Source organism: Mustela putorius, unplaced genomic scaffold (assembly GCF_011764305.1).
Source record: "Mustela putorius furo isolate JIRA1106 unplaced genomic scaffold, ASM1176430v1.1 tig00000721_pilon_pilon_pilon, whole genome shotgun sequence".
NCBI classification, from domain to species: domain Eukaryota; kingdom Metazoa; phylum Chordata; class Mammalia; order Carnivora; family Mustelidae; genus Mustela; species Mustela putorius.
The window spans coordinates 3,578,753-3,603,288 of NW_025421456.1; the positions used below are offsets into that span (position 1 = coordinate 3,578,753).

The window sequence follows — 24,536 nt, forward strand, 5'->3', positions numbered from 1 at the left end:
GAGGTTTTCCTCTATGTCTTATTGTTTATTCATTTCTAATTTATTATAGTCAAAGCACTACTTTGTATGATTTCAGTCCTTTTGAATTTGTTGAGTTTTGTTTAATGGCTCGTCATATGAGCTATTTTAGTGATTATACCAAATGTACTTGAAAAAAATATGTATTCTGCAGTTGTTGGGGATAGTGGTCATTAAATAACTATCAATTCAGTCACAGTGATTGACAGTCTTGTTCAAATCCTCAGTCCTTCCTATCTTTACTGATTTGCTTTCTAGTTGTTCTGTAATTGCCTAGAGTTAAAATCTCCTATTGTGATTATGGAATTATCTTTTTATCTCTTTAATCCTGTCAAATTTTGCTTTATATTATTTAGAGGCTCCATTATTAGGAACATACATATCAAGAACTATAAAGATTCTGAGACTTTACCCTATTTGAAAGCTAAGAAGTTAGCCTGTCACAATTTCATGGGGACTTGGCTAATGACATGAGATTCTTGGGTCAGAGACAGAGGACAATTTATTACTCACAGTTTATTACTCACAGGATATCATGGTTTGTATGTGTGTGCGCGCGCGCACGTGCGCACAAGCTGATTCTCTAAGACCTGATTTCCGCTATGCACCCATATGAGGTTTCGATGTTTGTATTTTCTATAGTATTTTACGTGTGGTCTCAGCTGCATTTTCAGGGTTTTGGTTTTTTAATTAGAAGATGTTCATGTTATAGTTCCTGTCTTTCTTATTTTCTGTATTTATATCTATCAAACCTTTTTTCTGGGTATTTCATTCAAAAGTGCACATATAGAAATATGCTGTGTTTCACTAATTATAAGTGAGTGTCTCTTAAATTTTCAAGAAATGCCATTTTTTATGTAAGCAGCAAGAGTAATTTTTTGGAGGTGGAAAGCATGTACAGTTTTGTAGTGTTTCATTTCCAGTACTCTTCATTTCTTCCTGAAGATTCAATTTTCCATCTTATGTCATTTCCCTTAAACCTGAAGAACGTCATTTAGCATTTTCTGTAGTGCCATTCTGCTCGAAACAAATTTTCTTGGTTTCTTTTATCTGAAAATGACTTCATTTTTCTTCACCATTAAAGAATATTTTCTCTGGTACTAGAATTTTGGAGTGACATTATTCTTTCAGCACGTTAAAGATGTTGTTCTGCTGGTTTCTGCCCTTCATTGTTTTGATTGAGAATCATTGGTGATTCAAATTGTTGTTCTCTGTAAGTCTGGCAGCTTTCAAGATTTTGTCTTTGGTTTTCAACAGTTTGCTATGACGTGTCTGGGTGTGGTTTTTTCTTTTCTTTTCTTTTTTCTTTTCTTTTTTTTTTTTAAGATTTTACTTACTTATTTGACAGAGATCACAAATAGGGAGAGAGGCAGGTGGGGCGGGGTGGGGGCGGGGCAGGGGAGCAGAGAGCAGGATGCAGGGCTCGATCCCAGGACCTGAGATCATGACCTGAGCTGAAGGCAGAGAGGCCCAACCCACTCAGCCACCCAGGTGCCCCTGGGTGTGGTTTTCCTTATATTTATTTTATTTTAAATTCACTGAGCTTCTTGACTGTGTAAATTTGTTTACCAAATTGGAGAAATTCTGGCTTATTCTTCTTTAAATATTTTTTCTAGCCCATCTTCTCTTACCTTTTCATCTGGGACTGTAGTTACACAAATTAGACCTTTGATATCATCCTGTGAGTGATCTTTTAATGTAAATCTTACCAGTTCACCTTCTACTTAAAACCTCTCAATGATGTCTTTTTACAACTAACATACAATCCACACTCTTCACTATGTCTTTTACGGCCTCATGATCCACCTATGACTATTTTTTGGAACTCATTCCTACCTCTTTTCCCTTTATTCACTCTACCGCAGATTTTTTTTTTTCTTTCCCTGGGACATATTAGTCATTCTTGCTCTTTGTACGTGATACCTTGAATGCTCTTCCCCCAGATCTTTCTGAGGCTGACTCCTTTGGACATCTGAATAAGTTACCTCAGAGAGACTTTCTCTCACCACCCCAACTAAAAGTTGCCCCAGTCCCTTAATACATATATACATTTTATTATTATTTTTTTTTTTAGAATTTTTTATTTATTTGACAGAGAGAGATCACAAGTAGGCAGAGAGGCAGGCAGAGAGAGAGGAGGAAGCAGGCTCCCCGCTGAGCAGAGAGCCGGATGTGGGGCTCGATCCCAGGACCCTGGGATCATGACCTGAGCTGAAGGCAGAGACTTTAACCCACTGAGCCACCCAGGCGCCCACATATATACGTTTTAGACCCATATCTGTTTTAATAACTTTACTGAGATAGAATTTATATTAAAAATTTAACCCATTTAAAATATACAACTCAGTGGCTTTCAGTATATCTATAGTCATATGTAACCATCACCACAATCAGTTTTATACATATCTATCTTATGCTTACACATATCTATCTTACACATATCTTATGCTGTTTTCTAGTACCAAGAACAATGTCTAGTATATAGTGCATGCTCAATAAAGTTTTATGAATAGATGAATTTTATTAGCTCTAAGATAATTTAGGCATTAGCCTCTAGTAAAATATGAGGGAAGTTCATTTGACTACTTTCAACTCTAGAAGTATTCTTTGATCAGAGCTATGCTATTTTGAGGGCTCTCTAAAACAGCTTAGCCCATATTTTAAGAGTTATTGCAGGAAGTTCCAAAAAAAGTCTTTTGATGTAATGAATATAAGTCATATTACACATTTCCCTAAGAGAAAATAGCCATCTTTTATTGACCTGACAGTTGCTGAGAAGCAGAAAGCCTCTCAGAATCATTGCTTTGCTATTCTCAAAAGTACTCTGAATATTGTTTATTTGTTTAGATCTTTGAAATAGATGATAGAATCACTAGGACTTGTTTTATGTACTAATCATGTGTAGGTTATTCATGAGATTCCAGACATCCCCTTTCTTTGGTACCTTTCATGTGGAATGTCAGTTCTGAGTTTGGGTGATCTTCTTGGTATCATCTTCTTTATAGGCTTTGATGCGACCTGGAAGAATTGACAGAATCATCTATGTGCCTTTACCAGATGCAGCAACAAGAAGGGAAATATTTAACCTCCAGTTTCACTCTATGCCAATCAGTAATGATGTGGATCTGGATGAACTCATCCTCCAAACAGATACATATTCAGGAGCAGAGGTAAGATAGTTCTGCTCAAAATACCTTGGTGGCAGGAAAGCAGTGGGTTGGGGTCATTAGCAAAAAGACTGCTTGATACCAACTGTTTTAAATAACTGTATGTTCAGAAATCTTCAAACAGGAAATGCACTATATGACAGGTGGTCACTAAATTAAATTGCGTTTTACTGGCCTCTATTGTATCTCAGTTGTTTTTACCTGGTTTCTGTCACTTCTCAAAATGTAGTCTTCAGAGAATTAACATAATATAGTGGGGAGAACATTGGACCAGAAGTAGAAGTTTCTTCTTTGGGGTTTCTTGATACATCAGCTTCCAACCATTCTACAGTTCTCTGAACTTTGATTTCTTGACCTGTCAAAGGGAAATGAAACACAACTTTACATACTGTTTTCTAATAGAGATCATAAAAATGAAATTAAGATGTCATGTAAGTGCTCAGAAGTACAAGACTTGGCAGAGAGATTATATTATTACCATCTTTTATCATTTTGGAAAATTATGTTAATTTACTTATATATTAAAAATTCACAAAAACTGTAAAAGAGAGTGTCTGGGTGGCTCAGTTGGTTAAGCATCTACCTTTGGCTCAGTCATGGTCCCAGGGTCCTGGGATGGAGTCCCACATTGGGCTCCCTGCTCTGTGGGTACTGTGTTTCTCCCTCTGACGCTCCCCCCATTCATGCTTGCGCTCTCTCTCTCTCTCGCATATGCATGCTCTCGCTCTTTCAAAGCAATAAAATTTTAAAATAAATAAATAATAAAACTGCAAAAGGGACAGCCTATAATCTACCCTTAGCTGGGAAAGTATACTGTCAATAAGAACAGCAAGACCTCTGTGAAAATAATAATTGTGCTTCTTTTCTACATACATTTCTCAAGAAGGGACAGACTGTAGTCCTCAACACAGAAATATCTTCTGAATACCACCAATATGGATTTGTATGGGGAAATTAATATATTTTCAAGTAAGAAATTATTTTTCTTCTGAATTATCCAGCATACAGACTCCACATTCTGTCTGCTTGCTATAGTTCATAATCTGTCCTCTGTAAAAACCAAAAAGAGATTAACACCTAATAGATCATTAGTGTACTCAGAATTATAGGTAAATTTACATGTAGAATTGAACCGTGTCTATCATTCAGTCATAGTTAATAACAACAACTAAAATAGATCTAAATTTCTTCATTGTTTCGTCTCAACTATGAACTATGTATATTTGATTTCCCCACCTGAAGATTTTTCATTTTCACTGGGAGAGAGAAAAAAAACAGTCATGTAGAAAGTACCTTGAGAAGCAGTTGAAGTACATACATTTTTAAGTCATATCTGAAAAAATAATCCTTATGAGCATCTTCTTGACATGACTGTCCATTAAGTTAAAATGAACATACAGTTGCTGTTAACTGACTGCTCCAGCATTTCTAGAATTCAGTTTTTGTTGTGAGACCAAGGGCTGGTATCATGTATATATGTCAGTTTACAGGAAGCAGCAAAGAGAAGAAACCATAAATCTTTCACTTGAGCTGAGTGAAGTGGAAGAGCAGTTAGCAAGGTATAAATGTGCCTTTCTCACTTTGAAGTAATTCACGGTAGTAGCATAGAAGTGCAAAACAAAAATCAAAGCCTATGAGGTTCTGTCTGGCTGAAAGGAAAAAACTCATTTGGTGCCAGGAATTATTGTACCAGCTTGCTAGTTCTTATGTAGTACATGTCTTACTCAATCTGTAATATAAGCACATTCATTTCTGATTAATTTTTATATCAGATCTTCTAAAAATAGTCACAAGGGAAAAGTAGCAGAAAATTCTGTCCCTCTTTGAACTACATTTTTAGGTCCTATAATGATTGGGTGGGTGAAGTATATCCCACCCTGGTCCTAATTATAGTCCATATATTATTACAACTTCATAGAAATTTTATTCAGAGCTATTTCTTAGTAGTTCTAAAAGTCTTAAAATTGATAAATAGGAAATTTAAGACCGACAACATTTAGCTTCAAGTAATATAAGATCCCATCTTTCCCCCACAACTTTCCTTCAGAATGAAAATGGTGCATCAGTGTTGAAAGCCAAAATTAGTTTTGATTTATTGTTGTTGTTGTTGTTGTTGTTGTTAGCAGCAAGATAAATTCAAGCTGGAAAACTGCGTCACCTGACTCTGACAGAGCCAGTGCTTTACAGCTGATGTAACTAATTTGATTTAGTCCTCAGTCTAATGCAGATCCTTCAGCACAGAACCTATTACATTGTATATATTTAACAAGCATTTAACCACCTGAAAAAGAAAAACAATTTTAAAATTATATTTAGGAAAAATAGACTTCTCTTTGTCATTATCATAAGGTGAACCCTCTAACTTTGTAGCAACACACCTTGCTATGGCCATAGCTACTTTTTCGAATTTAGAAAGTATCTTGGTGGCCACTTTTGGTGTAAAATGAAAGTGCTGATAAATTAGTTGTCTTTACAGGAGTGTTGTATCATCACTATTATATAAGTAATATATATGAATTATCTATAATATATAGTAAATATTATATATTAATTTAAACTGTACAGTCTTAGCTACATGAACAAGAATGTGAGCCAGAGATGAGGAAATTGCTGACACCAGTGTCTGTCTTTTAGAAACTTAACTGCTGTATTTTTTTAATGTTTAATTTTAATTAAAAAGCTATAGAGGGGTGACTTTCTGGCTCAGAGGTAGATCATGTGACTCTTGACTTTAGGGTCGGGAATTCAAGCCCCACGTTGGGTGTAGAGCTTACTTAAAAAATAACAACAACAACAAAAAAACGACAAAAACTCTAGAGAGTGATTAGAAATGATATGGGTACTTTTAATGACTGAACTAAAGGAGTTACTTTTTAAAAATGTTTTCTTTCAACCTATTTTTATTTGTTTTCTTTCAACCTATTTATTTGCCCAGAGAACATGGTTTATTAAAAGCTTACATGGCCCAGTGTTTTAAATGGCCTCTTAGACCCCTGTGAGTTACCCCATTTTCCTTCCCTGGAGAGGGAATAGAGAGAACTGAAGCATTTTTTTAATTCTCAGGAGAGTCCCAAGGGGAAGTTTCTTGCCAACTGGAAGGGGAGTCAGGTCACTAGGGAGCAGCCTCCATGGAGAGGCTGAAGCAGGTAGCATCCTTCAGCCATCACTGCGCCCGTCGCTCCCTGGTGTCCAGAACCTCTTTGTCTGGCTTCTTGGCTGTAGCTCCCAGTTAAGAGAAAAACATGTTGCCATTTAAAAGCAGATGGGAATTCAGTTCAGGAGGAAATAATAAGTCTTTTTTGGTTATACCCATTGTTTTCTTTTACTTTGATTTTTGTTTTTTAAGTTATTTGTAGCAGATTCCACTTCGTTTTTTCATTTGTCTTTTATCCAGTTATCTTAGTTACTTTAGGAAAATTTTTATCTTACCCACCAACAGGAAATCAACAGTCACAAATATGTGCACATGAAAGGCATAACCCAGCCCATTACCCATGTGCCATGTGCTTAGGAACAGAGGTGACGAATAAGATATATAATTTCTTCTCTCTATAGGAATTTGCTGACATAGGCTCATACATAGTATCTGTAAAATTGGAGTTGAATGTTTACTTGCATTTGGGTGTTATCCTCCTGTTAGTGATTATTTCATTAAGTGAAATTTATAATATGTCTAAGAGCCAGTTATCAGTTACATATTTTATAAATAATATAGGCAGTCAGAACATTTATTTCATACATCAAGATTTGAGAATTCAACTTTCAAGACAAGCAATAAAAGGAAAACAAAGCAAAATTTTAGTGTTGCATTCGAATAGACTTTTAAAAGAATTGTAGTCTTTTTCTTTCAGGGTCCTTTCAGCAAGTTATTGAACGTTGAACCTCCATTTTCTCATTTTTAAGTTATCTCAGTGACTGAAATCATTTTGAGGGTTAAAACAGGTAGCAAATAGAAAAGTACCAAGAAACAATGCATGGCACTTAAAGAGTGTTTCATGAATGTTAGGTCCCTTTATTCTTTCTTCCTCTTATCAGTTCAGTATTTATATTTACCACGGAAGTATTAGATGATGTTGCTATAAGATGGTAATGTTTTCCATTGCCTCAGTAACCAATGTATCTGAAAGCTAAATTACAAATGAGTTGCTTCTTATTCTTTTCTAAAGACTATTGCATCTGCTTTATATGGTGATTTTTAGGGTAATCTAATGAACCTATTGTAAGAAAGTTGTCTTATAGCAATTTGTTAAATACATTTCACGCTAAGTTTTTGAAAAGCTTTAACTTCATTTTAATTTACTCTGTCTATTCTTTTTTTACTAAAATCATGTGTCTTGCCCTGGATTTGTTTTGTAGTCTCTGTCTTTCTGGGTCTAATAGCTCAAGGTCTTAATGCCGGCTTGACGTTAAAAAATTACCTTCCAGTGTGCCTCATTAATTCAACAAGGTTCTAGTCACCATGCTTAACGCTATTATAGCTAATAAAGAGAGAACCTTAAATTAATTTTCTATCTTACTGATTAATATTCCTTCTGACATGCTCTCTCTTTTCTCCAACACAATGAAAACAGGAAAAAAATCATAGCCATTTCGGATGTCTGTACTCTTCCTACATGAAATCTCTTGAGGCAATTTTCCCCAAACTAAAAATCAGAACCAGTATATTTGAATTTGGCATAGATTGACTCTATCTAACAACCCATCAGAGATAATACTAAAGAACAGCTCATAGCTGGTTTCAGGCCCTCTGCTTAGTGTCAGAGAGCACTGTTCCATCCCCAAAGTGTGCCACAGCACTTAGCAACACTGTCTGCACCTACTTGCCCTGCCTAATCAGAAGCTGCCCTGTGAATACATACTGCTGTAGCCAACCGGTCTACTGTTCTTATTTGAGATCCTTGTTACCACTCTACTCTTTTTTGTGCATTTTCCTAAAATTCTGTACCCAGAATTTCAAAATCCTCTTTTCTTACACAACCTAGTGAAATCCTGTTTTTGTCATTAAAACATGACCACTGCACCAGAAGTGACTTCTCTTTTTGAACGGTTTTACACTGATTTCTGCTTTACTTGTTTAGTTAGCTCTTTGTATGGTTTTTTTCCCCCCTTGTCGTTATTTTGATCTCCCCAAACAAACTGTGAGATTCTCTGCTGCGGAAACCAGGTTTTTCTTGTTCTTGGAGTCCAGCAAAGCAACCATTATCTCACAGTCAGTGGATGTTAAAGTTGGATGAATCATAGATTTATGTGTTGAATCTGTCATTCTACCAACAAAAAATGTCAGCTTTAACATTCACCTAAAGTGGCATTTTCTAGTTTTAAATGTGTTTTTGTATGCATTATCTATTTGAGTATCTTCACCCTATGGGAACAGTGCTATACCAAGAGAACCAGAGCCAAGCAAAAACAATGATTTGTCTGAAGTCCCACAGCAAATAAGTGGCAAACCCAGGACCAGAAACCAAATCTTTCAACTCCTCCTGAAAGAGTTTTCATGATCTTTTCATGCTTTGGAGTCAACTGAGGAGTCTTTGAAAGTGTTTCATTATTCTCTTTGACATACCTGAATGTTTAGTAAAGGTTTGCCTGCTCTTATGGACAGTGACTTAGCAAACTAAGCAGCAGATATGAAACATCTTTACATTTTTATGTATATTTATCTTATATGTGATTTTAGTTACCCTGTTGTCAACTTCCCAAATAAGTATAAGTTACTTGAAGTTAGGAACTGTGTTTTTCTTTATTTGTGTACTGTATTTTCCAAATATTAAAAATAAGACCTGAAATTTTGAAGGGAAAACATACAAATGACTAAGTTCCATGTAACATGTTCATATGGCATGATCTAATGATGTACAGAATACTATGGGAGAAAGGAGAGGGTGTGACTCACACTAGCTGAATCTGAGCAAGGGGGTAGTTGATCTGAGTGTCAGTGGGTGAGTAGGAGTTCCCTAAGTCAAGTGGGGCTGGGGATAGAGCATTTCTGGCTGATGGAAAGGCAGAGACGCATAAAAGAGCATGGTATGTCCTAGATTTGGTTAAATGGTGAAATATGACTAGAAGAAAAAGTCTGCATATAGAAGTAGTAGGTGATAAAACAAGAAAAGTAAGACAGATATGAAAGACCTTGAATATCATCTAAACGTTCTCTTCTCCTTTAAGCATTGAGAGCCATTGAAAAAGTTAATTAAAAATGTTGTGATCAAACTTCTGTTATCAAAGATTGGTGGTGTTTTGTGTCCAAAACCACCATTAGCCTACCCACTGCTATTATGTGAATTAGAAAAGGTACTCCGTTGCCCCACTTAATGAGAGCTACCTGCCTGAGAGAAAGCTTTGTCAAGCAGAGCATGAGCTTTATAAACTCCCCATTTCAGTCCGTATTCTCCCCCCTCATCTGGGCATCCATGTATGGACACAACCTTCACATCTCTAAAAGATTCTCATTTTTAGCTTACCCACTTTTAAATATCCTTCAGAGTGCCTTGCAGAGTAGCTCATATAAAGTTGATATGTATGCATTGAATAAAGAAATTTAGATTTTATATCCCAAGTAGATAAACTACTTTCTGTTACTTTAAGATTTGCTGCATGAACCCTGGACAAACATGTTATGTGAATGGGATAAATTATGGAAACTCATTATTTATTATGAATTATGGGGGAAGATGGAAGTATTAAAGTATTAAAGATATCTTTTGTATAATATCTTTTTGGATGTGAGGGCGATCTGACTGTGACATCTGTCACCCCACTGATCATTAAGGTTGATTGAGCTGATCTAGCTGGCTAGACAGGTGTCTTCTTCCTCCTTCACTACTTGAAGTTAGTGCGTCCCTCCCAAAGCTGCGTGCTCAGTTGAAGAGGACCTTTCTTTGGTCAAGTGTAGGCAAGTAGCTGTGCTCCACTGCTAGAACCTCCAGACAAGCTCTCGGGTAACATTTGTAGGAGAACGTAGGGTAGTTAGGCTTCCAAGACTCTAGACACATACAAATGAGGCACTGGCACTGCATTGCAACAGTCTGCCGTTCTTCAAAACAACAACAAAATGGTGTCTTTTGTGCAGTATTAACCAGCCATAAGGTGCAGCACCTGGTATGAATGGCCACAATGATGAAAGTCAGGTGCTTTATGCCCTCTGAGCCATCTTATCCCATATAAGGTTGAACATAAGCTCTTACAGCCAACACCTTATCTCCACAACTCTTTTCAGTTGCTAGTGTGTAGCTGTCTTGTTGCAAATGAATCATGATGGAATTCTCAGAGCAAAAATCAGCACAAACCAAAAGCAGATATTTAGGCTGTAACTTTTAAGCCAGCCCCACCACCCCTTTCCTTCCCCTGTCCCCACAATTTTACAATCTACATACTAAGTGAAGGAGTTTGGTAAAAGCCAAGACTTAAATTTTCATCCTATCTTGGCCATGTATTACAGTATTAGTTGGGTCAAATCAATTATCTCTAGAACTCAGTTTTCATATTTTAGCAGGGGAGGTGGTAATATGGTGTCTGTGATCCTTCCTAGTGTTAAAAATCTATGTGTTATATACCTATCATACATTAAATTAATTGTATAAGGAATCTCTTAGACATTGGACTTCCAGGGATATATAACATGGTTTTGTTTCGTTTACAGTACTTCTAGAAACCTGGGATCTTAGGCTCTTAGGCAGTCTCTATATACTTGCTACTACTGTGTCCTAGAGATCCAAATCATAGCACCAGAGGAATAAAAACATGAAAAGACAGACTGTGCATGAATTCAGATTTTAATAAAATTCTGCTTAGCAAACTTTCACAATTTTCCATTGAATAGAAATGAAAGTTTTACCTGCTCAGAGACTCCCAGTAATTTTTTTCCCCCTGAGAAGTTTGGTTTCTCTGCTTTTCAATTTCCTCAAGAACAGTTAGTCAAGTTCAATATCTATGATTCTGGAGGCATTATAATAAAAAGTGTTGTAAAATGGAAATAAGCCACCAGCCCCCTTTTTCCCTAAACTCTTTGTCAGGGAATTTACAAGGTTACAATGTTCATTTTAATGTAGCTTTTAAAACTTCCAACCTGTGGAGATATAAACATCTTCTGTATTTCCAAACTTCAGCATCTACTCAAACTGGCAATACAAGAACCTTAATTCAACTTACCTGAAGGCTATTTCAGATAGGATGTTTACACCAAAGCAAATAATTTTCCAGAACACCTTGTTCTGTGATACCTGTATTACTGACTCCTTGCCAGATGTTTAAAACTGCCATCAGCTTATAAGAAACATTAGTCAGAGAGGAAATGGATGTTGAATGAGAGGCTGGCTAGCAACAAACTTAATAGAGCATTTTATAGCCAAATACTGAAACCCTGTATAAGGAAGCAGTGTTTCAAGGCAACAAGTTGGTCAAGACCTAATAATCTAGAACCCCAAACCTGGGTTCCAGGCTAAATATGTATCTGTGAAGACTTACTCAAGCCAGTAGTAAAGCTAATTAAGCATTTTACATTCTGCCTTGTTTCTCCTCAGAATTCTGGTTCCACAGAATTTTTGCACATTTAATCTGTATTTCTTCATCTTCAAAAGAGTGATAAAATTTAGAGGTTCTACTAATGTGAGAGGAACACAATTTTAAAATGATGTGTAAAGCATGCTATAATTCTGTATATATAGATTCTAGTAGACTTGGATATTTTTGTTTGGTTATTTGAGGTGATGGAAGGCTAATTTCTAATAATTCTAATCAGTATATATACAAATATATGTAAAAACTGTTTATTCCTTCAAAAATATTTTTTACCAAGATGCCTGGCTGGCACAGTTGGTTAAGCATCCAACTCTTGATTTCAGCTCAGGTCATGATCTCAGGATTGTGGAATTGAGCCCTGCATCAGGCTCCTTAAACTGGACATGGAGCTGCTTATAATTGTCTCTCCCTTTGCCCCTCCTCTCTCACTCTTTCCCTCTCTTTAGCAAAAAAAAAAAAAAAAAAGTATAAAAAAATTTTTTTTACCATGCAAATCTACATTATAGTTAAGTAAATGGGTTATGGAATGAGAAGGATCCAGATCCAAATGCCTCCCTATTATGCCCATTTCTTACCCTTCCTTATATGTAAATAGGGATACAAAAAGTCTCTATTTCATGGATCTGTTGTCCAGATTCGATGAAATCATTCATATAAGGGACTTACCCTTGAAGAACATAGCAAGTGCTCAATAAGTCATTTTTGTTATATATTTTATTTTATTTTATTTTATTTTATTTATTTGACAGAGAGAGAGAGAGATCACAATAGGCAGAGAGTCAGGCAGAGAGAATGGGGAAAGCAGGCTCCCCACTGAGCAGAGAGCCCAATGCAGGGCTCGATCCAGGACCCTGAGATCATGGCCTGAGCCGAAGGCAGAGGCTTAACCCACTGAGCCACCCAGGTACCCCTGTTACATTTTTTATAATTGGCAAATTCAATCTAATTAATCTTTAATATGAAAAAATCCACAAAATTGAATTTTTCATATTTCACTGCTTGGGCTTTATGAATACTCACAATGAGTATTTCATGTATATTCATGTTTTTTAGTCTTTATAGTGTATTCATTAAATTTAAACTGCATTTCATAGTTACATGCAGTATTTATTTCAGCTACTTTATATTTATATACATTTGAAATCCCTGTTTTTATTTTTTTCCTGTTAAACATGTATTTTACTTTCAAGTGTGTAAAGCTAATGTTTCCTTACAAACTGTTAACATAATTTTCCTATATCAGCATATTCATCAAGGTAATACTAGTGACTAGTACACAACTTAATTCTAATTTGTTTTAACATAAATTTTGTTGATTAAGAGAAGTGAACCTAGCAACTTTAGAAAGTTGAGGGGTTTGGGGTGTTTTTAAAGATGTATTTAGAGAGAGAGGGAGAGAGCATGAGCAGGAGGGGCAGAGGGAGAGAGAGAATCCAAAACAGACTCCAGGCTGAGCACAGAGCCTGATGCAAGGCTTGATCCTATGACTATGAGATCATGACCCTAGCCAAAACCAAGAGTCGGGTGTTTAACCAACTGTGCCACCTAAGCGCCCCTAGAATAATCACTTAGGAAATAAGCATTCCTAATTACTGTGCCCTTTCATTTAGGTTAGGATTAAACCCAGGTATCTAGGTAAGGCTCAGAAATCTAACACTAATGACATAAAGTACTATGTGTCATATAGTGTGTGATGGTGACAATGGGATGTTCTCATTCACCCCCAAATGACAGTAATTCTGAGTTCTCAAAGGTGTCATTCTATTAAAATGTTACTAAAACTCTATCAAATGGTTGTTCAGAGTTGCAGTGCAGTCATTAAGTTCTTAAATATAACCTTCGCTATGTTTTGGAAATTTAAAAACAAAATCTAACCATTCCTTAAGCTAGAAAGTAAAGTAGAAAGAATTATTAAGATATTTAGAACTCTCTTTTTTTGTTTTTTGTATGTTTAACCTCCAAATATTATTGCTTGTGTTCTTTGACAATATTTAACTCTCTTTTTGCTATTAAAATCTGGAAAGTGGATTTTGCTTTTGAATTTGTAGGAAGGTTTCCTTATTCGAGACACTAGGCGTAATGTACATGCCACATTTACCACTGTGGAAGTTTCAAATCATTAATTAATTATCTTCTCTTTTTCTTCGGAATTAAAAAAAAATCACTTAAACTGATTTTGGCATTAGAACAAGACATTCTTTCAGTGGTAGCAAAAGTAGCCCTTTGGCATATTTTTTATTCACTTCAAAAGAATCCTGAAGGAGTGGTTTTATATTTAAAACCAAGAATTGTATTTAGTTTGCCTAACACTAATTTCTTGCCAAAATCCTTAAAAAAATAAAAGGTTACACAAATACTCTCAGATATAAAAATAGCAGTCCCCAGCATTTCTTATTTTGTTGTTGTTGTGTGCCATGGCTTGTGTCAGAACTGGATATTAGTGGGGAGATATGGCCAAAAGTTGTCAATTGAAAAATAACTTTCTTGTTATACAACCAAGTTGATCATAATTGGCATGAATTATGCACACATGCACAGGTTCACAAAAGCTGCTTTGGTTGTTCGTTTATGGCTTCCTTATAGTTTGATAAAAGACACTTAAGCTATGATTTCACCTCTCATTCATTTATGAAATTAATATTGTGCATCTATACATAAAAAAATTCTTGCCATGTCTAGTTCACCTTAATTTTGAACCCTATACGATATTTTCATGGGTAGATTATGCCTTCATTGCCTTTAAATTAGGCTTTTTTTCCCCAAAAGTACTTATTTATAAAATTTTAGTACATTTATTATGTAAAGCAATTTACATTAATACTTTAAATCATTTTGTACTTGTATATAAAACTAGAAATCAGTAATTGAATTTTAGGGACATAAAATAACTCAAGGACAAGAGTTGATGTTATACATTATAAATTATGTAAAAATTAAAGCACATTGAAGTTCACCTTTAACATGTTGTAGCTTAATATAGAATTTGGTTTCTGAGTTGATTTGGATATGTCTTGGATCCTACCCCAAGTGGTTCTGTGATGGATAGTTTCCCATGCAAGTCTCTTGAAATGTATTACATCCCTAGTATAAGTAATCCCAAAAGAGTAAACACAAGTTTTACCTCCTGGAAGCAGGAGAACACGCACTAGTAAAGCCAACCAACAGGAAAAAAGGGGATTTCGTTATCTTCTTTAGGCACAGAGCAAGTCCTATGCAAGGTTAGATTAGACAAAATTTGTCTTCACTTTTCACTGTTTATCATTCAAGTTTGCTGCCCCATCCACAATATCCTTTACACCTACTTTTCTGAGCGCTTTTTTTTTTTTTTTGACAGTCATAATCAGTTGTCTCAGAAAATAATCTGATTGAATCAAATCACTATAAAGCCAAATAACCATTATTACTTCAGGGAGCATCTGCATTTTATTTTATTTTATTATTTATTTGTTTGTTTGTTTATTTGACAGAGAGATCACAAGTAGGCAGAGAGGCAGACAGAGGGGAAGGGGGAAGCAGGCTTCCCACCCTCCCGCTTAGCAGAGCACCCGATGTGGGACTTGATACCAGGACCCTGTGACCATGACCTGAGCTGAAGACAGAGGCTTAACCCACTGAGACACCCAGGTGCCCCAAGCATCTGCATTTTAAAAATTTTACTCTCCCAATTAAATTTATAACTAGTCAGTGTTCAGGTTGTTTAAAAACAAGTGAGCTTTCTTGCTCTTAACTCCTTTACCTTCCCTCTTATGCTAACTTTCAAGATACTTGAAGGGTTCAAATTTCCTTATAACAAAGATTTATTCTATAACAGCAACTTTTACATTAAAAAACATCCAGTGAACATAAATAAAAGTATTTACAATTTGTTGAAAGGACTTCCAATCTTTTCTATTGTATGCAATTACATTTTCACATGGTTATAATCAAATTGCTTAATATGTTTTATTGACTCTGGTATTAGTCTAACATCATCTTAAACACTGCTGTTATATTTTACTGAGCCTTATAGCATCGGGGACTTTGGGGTAGAAGCTAAAAGGTAGGTAATGGTAATAGAAAACCCTGTAAGTGATTTTATAATTGGGAAATCCTTATATTTTAGAGGATAGTTTAAAATTTTGTCTCTGAAAACGTTAGATTCTTTGGCATTGTCTTAGGGCTAGATCCTAGAGCCCCTCACCTGGACTTCAGTTGGGGGAGCTCAATTTTAATCTGTAATATTTTGTCTGATAACAAGGATTTGTTCCTAAAAGAATTTTGGTTTGGGGCACCTGGTTGGTTTAGTTAGTGGAGCATGCCACTCTTAATCTCAGGGTCATGTTCAAGCCCCACACTGAGGGTAGAGATTACTTTTACAAAGGAAAGAAAGAGGGAGAGAAAGAAGGGAGAGAGGAAGGGAGGGAAGGAAGGAGGAAACAAGGGAGGAAGGAATTTTGGGTTGAAGACCCCAATGTAAGAGAAACTTTATAGTTAAAAATACAGAAAATTGAGTTTTCTACACAGACACCAAAAAAAAAAAAAAAAAACTGAGATAGAGAATAAAATCAATAACCAATTTTTCCCTTTGTAAGAAGCTTTCTTTCTTAGACATTTTTAGATAAAATTTTTAGAAATGTATTAGGTATAGAATTCATCAACTTAGGAACTTCCAAAGAGAAACATTTCATCACGAACCTTCAGCGTGACCCCTAAAACTAGGATATGCATACTTAACACCATATTTCTCTACTATTTATATATAAAATTTGAAGAGTAGTATTTTCTATAATCAAAAGACCATTTTTTTCTTTTTCAGTGATACATTTTTATGACTGATAAGTTATGAATGGGAATTTCATCTTCTAACATTTATCTCACTAGAAAATGTAGAAGTGTTTCTCCTACCTTAGTATAAGATATGCTTTTAGTAGCTAGAATTATCTCTTAAATGTAATTTTTAATAATGTATATATTTCTTATTAATAGATTTTAGAGGTTTTTTTAAGATTTTCTTAAAAAGAAAGAATTATCTCTTAAATGTCATTTTTAATAATGTATATATTTCTTATTAATAGATTTTAGGGTTTTTTTTTAAGATTTTCTTTATTTATTTTGAGAGAAAGAACAAAAATGAGCAGGGAGGCAGATGCAGTGGAAGAGGGAGAAGCAGACTTTCCACTAAGCAGGGAGCCAGATGCAGGGCTCCATCCCAGGACCCTGAGATTGTGACTTGAGCCAAAGGCAGCCACTTAACCAACTGAGCCATCCAGATGCCTGAAAATATTTTAGTTTTGAGCAATTTTTGGCTTACAGAAAAATAAGTAGAAGACGCAGAGTTCCCATTTACCTTCTTGTTTCCTCCAGTTTCCCCCATCATTAATATCTTGCATTACTGTGATATGTTTGTTAAAAATTGTTGAGCCAGTATTAATAAATTAACTGAGGTCCATGGTTTAATATTAGGGTTTACTCTTGATGGTGTATTTTCTTTTTTTTTTTTTTAAGTTTTTATTTATTTAGTTGACAGAGAGAGATCACAAGTAGATGGAGAGGCAGGCAGAGAGAGAGAGAGAGAGGGAAGCAGGCTCCCTGCTGAGCAGAGAGCCCAATGCAGAACTCGATCCCAGGACCTTGAGATCATGACCTGAGCCGAAGGCAGTGGCTTAACCCACTGAGCCACCCAGGCACCCTTGATGGTGTATTTTCTATGAATTTGACAAATGTGTAATGACATTTGTATCCACCATTACTGTATCATGTAGAGTAATTTCACTGCCCTAAAAATCTTGTGTGCTTTACCTATTCATCCCTACCTCCCTCATCCTAAGCCCTTGATCTTTTAATATCTCCATTGTTTATAACCTTTTCCAGAATGCTATATTGTTGGAATCTTCTTTCACATAGTAATATGCCTTTACATTTCCTCCATATCATTTTGTGACTTGATAGCTCTTTTTTTTTTTTTTTTTTTTTTTTACTATTGAACAATATTTCATTGTCTCCAAGTACCATAGTTTGTTTATCCATGTTTGGGTGATTAAAGCTGCTATAATCATTATGTGAAAGTTTTTTTTATGGACTTAGGACTTTAACTCTTTGGGGTAAATACTTAGGTGTGTGATTGCTGGATCATTTGGTAAGAATATGTTTACTTTTTTTTTTTTTTTAAGATTTTATTTATTTATCGGGGGGGGGGGGAGAGCGAGCACAGGCAAACAGAGTGGCAGCAGAGGCAGAGGGAGAAGCAGGCTCCCTGCTGAGCAAAGAGCCCGATGTGGGACTCGATCCCAGGACGCTGGGATCGTGACCTGAGCCGAAGGCAGCTGCTTAATCAACTGAGCCACCCAGGCGTCCCTGTTTACTTTTATAAGAAACTGACAAATGTCTTCCAATATGGCTGTGCCATTTTGCATTTCCATCAACAGTGAATGATAGTTCTTATTGCTGCATATCCTCAACAGCATTTGTTGATGTCAGTGTCTTATATCAGAGCCATTCTAATATGTATGTAGTGGTATCTCATTATTAATTTGCAATTCCCTAATGACATATGTTTAGCATATTTTCATATGCTTATTTGCTATCTGTATATCTTCTTTGGTAAGCTATCTATTCACATCTTTTGCCCATTTTTTTAATTGGGTCATTTGTTTTCTTATTTGAATTTAGGAGTTCTTTGTATATTTTAGATGCCACTTCTTTATTATATTTGTGTTTTCTAAAAATCTTCTCCCAGTCTGTGGCTTATTTTTTCACTCTAGTGTCTTTCATAGAGCAGAAATTTTTAATTTCAATGAATTACCAATTTTTACATACAAAATATATTTAGTAAGGTATTAAGTGTATTATTTCTAGAAAAAGATCTATTTGGAATTGATTTATGCCTTGTAACTGTTTACAGATAAAAATCACCATATTTGCTCAGTGGTTTATTTTTGTCCTCATTTTATAATTGTGGTGATTTATAACTTTTAATGGCAAGGGAGAATTATTCCCTCAAAGAACTGTTAACCATGAAGAAAACCATTCTATTTTCTTTGAACATTATGCTACTGTATTTGAATCAGATTTTCTGCCTGCATGTATAGAAAAACATTCCCCTCAGAAACTGGGACTCCCTACTCAACAGGAGCAGTTTCAACTTGGGCACATGTGGTATTTTATATGGAGATGACACACTACACAATGGCAGTACTATACAGCCGTGTTTTAAAACACAGAAGTATACAAGGATGTGGTAGATGAGGGGAGGGACATTTTAAATGAAGAAGTACACTATAGAAAGCAGTTTTTACATTTTTAAAGGTGAGTCACTTTATGACCTCAGACAGGTCTTAATTTCTTTGTATTTCTATTTCTTATATTGAAAGAAATAATTTCTGAGAGCCTTTCTATCTTTACATATATTTGTGACTCTTAGTTTATACCACAGTATTAGAACTAATGTTAGAGGAAACTGTCTTGAAAACACAAATATGCCCACGTTATAAAATGGTTAAGACAGAAATGTAAAGCAACTAGTTTTTTTAACTTAACAGTATTTTCTGGCTCAGTCGGTTAAGTGACTACCTTCAGCTCCAGTCAGGGCCTTGGGATCCAGTCCTGCATGGGACCCCTTTCTCAGCAGGGAGCCTGCTTTTCCCTCTGCCTCTACCTGCCACTTCCCCCAGGTGTGCCTTCTCTCTGTCTGTCAAATAAATAAATAAATTTTTTAAAATCTTCAAAAGGTATCTGAGGATTTTTATTTATAATTATGTGTTTTTTGTGGGTTGTTTGTTTTGTTTGTTTGTTTTTTAAGTAGGTTCCATGCCCTGTGTGGAGCTCAGTGCAGGGGATGAAATCACAACCCTGAGATTAGAAACCTGAGCTGGGATCAAGGGCAGCTGACTGAACCACCCAGGCCTCCCAGGATTTTTAAATGATAATATGCTGACCTGTCTCTTGGACATACATCTATTTGGAATATATCCCAGTAGGTACAGGACTGCAATACACAATTATTCCTTAGTAATTCTATGCAAATTAGAAAAAAATCAAAGTATAACATTTATAGACCAAGATTATTTTTTGCTTGACTCTATGAAGAAAACAGAGGGAAGGCAAATTTAAAAACTGAGGAACCATTACTAAATGGCATCCAGGTTACATAAAAATACTGCCCTAAAATACGGATTCTTTTGGCCTAATGTTTTCATGCCCCACCTTGGTCTTTTTCTTTATTCTAGCTAGAAATACATTATTAATATTTTTGTGATTAGAACTCAAGTTCACTTAGCAGTTATATGCAGTGGGTCATTTACTGATTCATTCATCCATGAAGAACAAAATAACTGTCACGTCTTATGGAACCCTGAGTTTCCTGTCTCAGTAAACAAAGGGCCGATTTGTATCAACAATACCCTTCTCCTCTCCCTAGCAATCTGTATTATTTTCTAGTGTCTTAATAAGAGTTTGCATTGCTCCTCTTTAAACAATATGTGTTTTTAATTCTGCATCTTTCAAGTAAGTGAAGTCACAAAATTCTAGAAGAGATTCATAAATTATCAGTGATGAAAACTTAGAAAGTTTGTCCATAAAACTTTACAGTTTGTGAGGAAAGTTTGGAACTTCAGATATGTTCCATCTTTATTTTTTTGTTATTTATTTTAAAATATTTTTGGGACGCCTGGGTGGCTCAGTTGGTTAAGCAGCTGCCTTCGGCTCAGGTCATGATCCCAGCGTCCTGGGATCGAGTCCCACATCGGGCTCCTTGCTTCGCAGGGAGCCTGCTTCTCCCTCTGCCTCTGCCTGCCACTCTGTCTGCCTGTGCTCGCTCTCACTCTCTCTCTCTCTCTGACAAATAAATAAATAAAAAATCTTAAAAAAAATTTTATAAATTTTTTTTATTAAATCCAAGTAATTAACATACAGTATATTCTTAGTTTTAAAGGTAAAGGTCAGTGATTCATCAGTCTTCTATAAAACCCAATGCTCATCACATCACATGCCCTCCTTAATGTCCATCACCCCGTTATCCCATCCTTCTACCCATCTCCCCTCCAGCAACCCTCAGTTTGTTTCCTGTGATTAACAGTCTCCTATGGTTTGTTTCCCTCTCTGATTTTGTCTTGTTTTATTTTCTCCTCTCTTCCCCATAACTCTCTATTTTGCTTTTTAAAGTCCACATATGAATGAGATCATATGATAATTGTCTTTCTCTGATTGACTTATTTCACTTAGCATAATGTCCTTCAGTTCGATCCACATCGTTGCAAATGGCAAGATTTATTTTTTTGTTGACTGAGTAATATTCCAGTGTGTGTGTGTGTGTGTGTGTGTGTGTGTGTGTGTGTGTCTTCTTTATCGATTTATATGTTGGTGGACCTCTGGACTCTTTCCATAGTTTGGCTATTGTGGACATTGCTGCTATAAACATTGCGGTGCAAGTGCCCATTTGGATCACTACACTTGTATCATTGGGGTAAATACCCAGTAGTGCAATTACTAGGTCTTAGGTGACTCTATTTTGAAGTTTTTGAGGAACTCTCATACTATTTTCCAGAGTGGCTGTACCAGCTTGTATTCCCACCAACAGTGTAGTAGGGTTCCCCTCTCTGCATCCTCAGCAACATCTGTTGTTATCTGACTTAATTCTGACTGGTGTGAGGTGGTATATCATTGTGATTTTGATTTGTATTTCCCTGATGCCGAGTGATGTTGAGCATTTTTTCATGCCATTTGGCCATTTGGATGTCTTCTTTGAAGAAATGTCTTGTTCATGTCTTCTGTCCATTTCTTGATTGGATTATGTAGCTTGTTTATTGTGTTTGATATGTTCTTATAGATTTTGGATACCAGCCTTTTATCTGATACGTCATTTACAAATATCTTCTCTCATTCTGTAGGTTGCCTTTTGGTTTTATTGACTGTTTCCTTTGCTGTGCAAAAGCTTTTTATCTTGATGAAATACCAATAGTTCATTTTTGCCTTTGTTTTCCTTGTATTTGGAGACCTGTCTAGCAGGAAGTTGCTAGGGTCGAGGTCACAGAGGTTGCTACATCTGTTCTCAAGGATTTTGATGGTCTCACATTTTGAATCTTCCATCCATTTTGAGTCTATTTTTGTATATGGTGTAAGGGAATGGTCCAGTTTCATTCTTCTGCATGTGGCTGTCCAGTTTTCCCAATACCATTTGTTGAAGAGACTGTCTTTTTTCCATTGGACATTTTTTCCTGCTTTGTCAAAGATTAGTTGACCATAGAGTTGAGGGTCCATTTCTGGGCTCTCTATTCTGTTCCATTGATGTATGTGTCTGTTTTTGTGCCAGTATCACACTGTCTTGATGTTTGCAGCTTTGTAATAGAGCTTGAAGTCTGGAATTGTGATGTCACCAGCTTTGGTTTTCTTTTTCGACATTCCGTTGATTATCTGGGATTATTGCTGGTTCCACACAAATTTAAGGATTATTTTTTCCAGCTCTGTGAAAAAGTTGATGGCATTTTGATAGGGGTTGCATTTTAATGAATACATTGCTCTAGGTAGCCTAGACAATTTAACAATATTTGTTCTTCCAATCCATGAGCCTGGAATGGGTTTTTCCATTTCTTTGTGTCTCCCTCAATTTCTTTCATAAGTGTTCTATAGTTTCCTGAGTACAGATCCTTTTCCTCTTTGGTGAGGTGTATTCCTAGGTATCTTGTGGTTTTTGGTGCATTTGCAGATGGGATCAATTCCTTGATTTGTCTTTCTTCTATCTCATTGTTAGTGTATAGAAATGCAACTGATTTGTGTGCATCAATTTTATATCCTGCCACCTTACTGAATTCCTGTATGAGTTCTAGCAGTTTTGAAGTAGAGTTTTTTGGGTTTTCCACACTGAGTATCATGTCATCTGCAAAGAGTGAGAGTTTGACTTCTTTGCTGACTCGGATGCCTTTTATTTGTTTTTGTTGTCTGATTGCTGAAACTAGGACTTCTGGTACTAGGTTGAACAGCAGTGGTGATAGTGGACATCCCTGCTATGTTCCTGACCTTAGGGGAAAAGCTCTAAGTTTCTTCCCATTAAGAATGATATTTGCTCTGGGCTTTTCCTATATGACTTTTATGATATTGAGGTATGTTCCCTCTATCCCTACACTGTGAAGAGTTTTAAACAAGAAAGGATGCTGTACTTTGTCAAATACTTTTTCTGCAACTATTGAGAAAATCATATGGTTCTTGTCCTTTCTTTTATTTATGTAGTATCACATTGATTGATTTGTGGATTTGGATGACCCTTACAGCCCAGGAATAATTCCCACTTGGTTGTGGTGAATAATCCTTTAATGTACTGTTGGATCCTATTAATGGGTATCTTAGTGAGAATTTTTGCAACCATGTTCATCAGGTATATTGGTCTGTAATTCTCCTTTTTTGATGGGGTCTATGTCTGATTTGGGGATCAAGGTAATTTTAGCCTCATAGAAATAGTTTGGAAGTTTTCCTTCCATTTCTATTTTTTTTAAACAGCTTCAAAAGAATAGGTATTAATTCTTCTTTAAACCTTTGGTAGAATTCCTCTGGGAAGCCATCAGCCCTGGACTCTTGTTTGCTGGGAGATTTTTTTTTTTTTGTTTTTTTTTAAAGATTTTTTATTTATTTGTCAGAGAGAGAGAAAGAGGGAGAGAGAGCGAACACAGGCAGAGGGAGAAGCAGACTCCCTGCCAAGCAAGAAGCCCGATGTGGAACTCGATCCCAGGACGCTGGGATCATGACCTGAGCCGAAGGCAGCTGCTTAACCCACTGAGCCACCTAGGCGTCCCTGCTGGGAGATTTTTTGATTACTGCTTTAATTTTCTTGGTTGGCTATGGGTCTGTTGAGGTTTTCTGTTTCTTCCTGATTCAGTTCTGGTAGTTTATATGTCTTTAGGAATGCATCCATTTCTTCCAGATTGCCTAATTTGTTGGCATATAGTTGCTCATAATATGTTCTTATAATTGTTTTTATTTCTTCACTGTTGGTTGTGATCTCTCCTCTTACATTTATGATTTTATTTGTTTGGATCCTTCCTCTTTTCTTTTTGGTAAGTCTGGCCAAGGGTTTATCAATCTTATTAATTCTTTCAAAGGACCAGCTTCTAGTTTCATTGATCTGTTTTACTGTCTTTGGTTTCCATTTTCATTGATTTCTGCTCTAACCTTTATTAATTCCCTTCTCCCACTGGGTTTAGGTTTAATTTGCTTTTCTTTCTTCAGCTCCTTTAGGTGTAAGGTTAGTTTGTATATTTCAGACCTTTCTTGTTTCTTGAGAAAGGCTTGTATTGCTATATACTTCCCTCTTAGGACCACCTTTGCTGCATCCCAAAGATTTCAAACAGTTGTGTTTTCATTTGTTTCCATGATTTTTTTTCTTTAATTTCCTGGTTGACTCATTCATTCTTTTAGTAGGATACTCTTTAGCCACCATGTATTTGAATTCTTTCCCAATTTCTTCTTGTCATTGAGTTCCAATTTCAAAGCATTGTAGTGGGAAAATATGCAGGGAATGATCCCAGTTTTTTGCTACCAGTTGAAACCTGATCTGTGACCCAGTGTGTGATCTATTCTGGAGAATGTTCCATGTGCACTTGAGAAGAACATGTGTTCTGTTGCTTTAGGATGCAATGCTCTGAATATATCTGTGAAGTCCATCTGGTCCAGTATGTCATTTAAAGTCCTTTTTCTTTATTGATCTTGTGCTTAGTTGATCTGTCCATTGCAGTGAGTGGATTGTTAAAGCCTCCTTACTATTATTGTATTATTTTTAATGTGTTTCTTTAATTTTGTTATTAATTAGTTTATGTAATTGGCTGGCTTCCATGTTAGGGGCATAAATATTTACAATCATTAGATCTTCTT

At 35.9% G+C, this 24,536-nt stretch overlaps 1 protein-coding gene across 1 annotated transcript in view; it reads left to right on the forward strand.

Moving 5' to 3' along the window:
* The window catches only part of SPATA5 (spermatogenesis associated 5), a 332,472-nt gene that overhangs the window by 262,372 nt on the left and 45,564 nt on the right, over window positions 1-24,536 (forward strand). Inside the window, exon 15 of the mRNA XM_004747954.3 lies at window positions 3,024-3,188. Coding sequence (XP_004748011.1) covers window positions 3,024-3,188 — 165 coding nt within the window. The remainder of the gene's footprint in view (window positions 1-3,023; window positions 3,189-24,536) is intronic.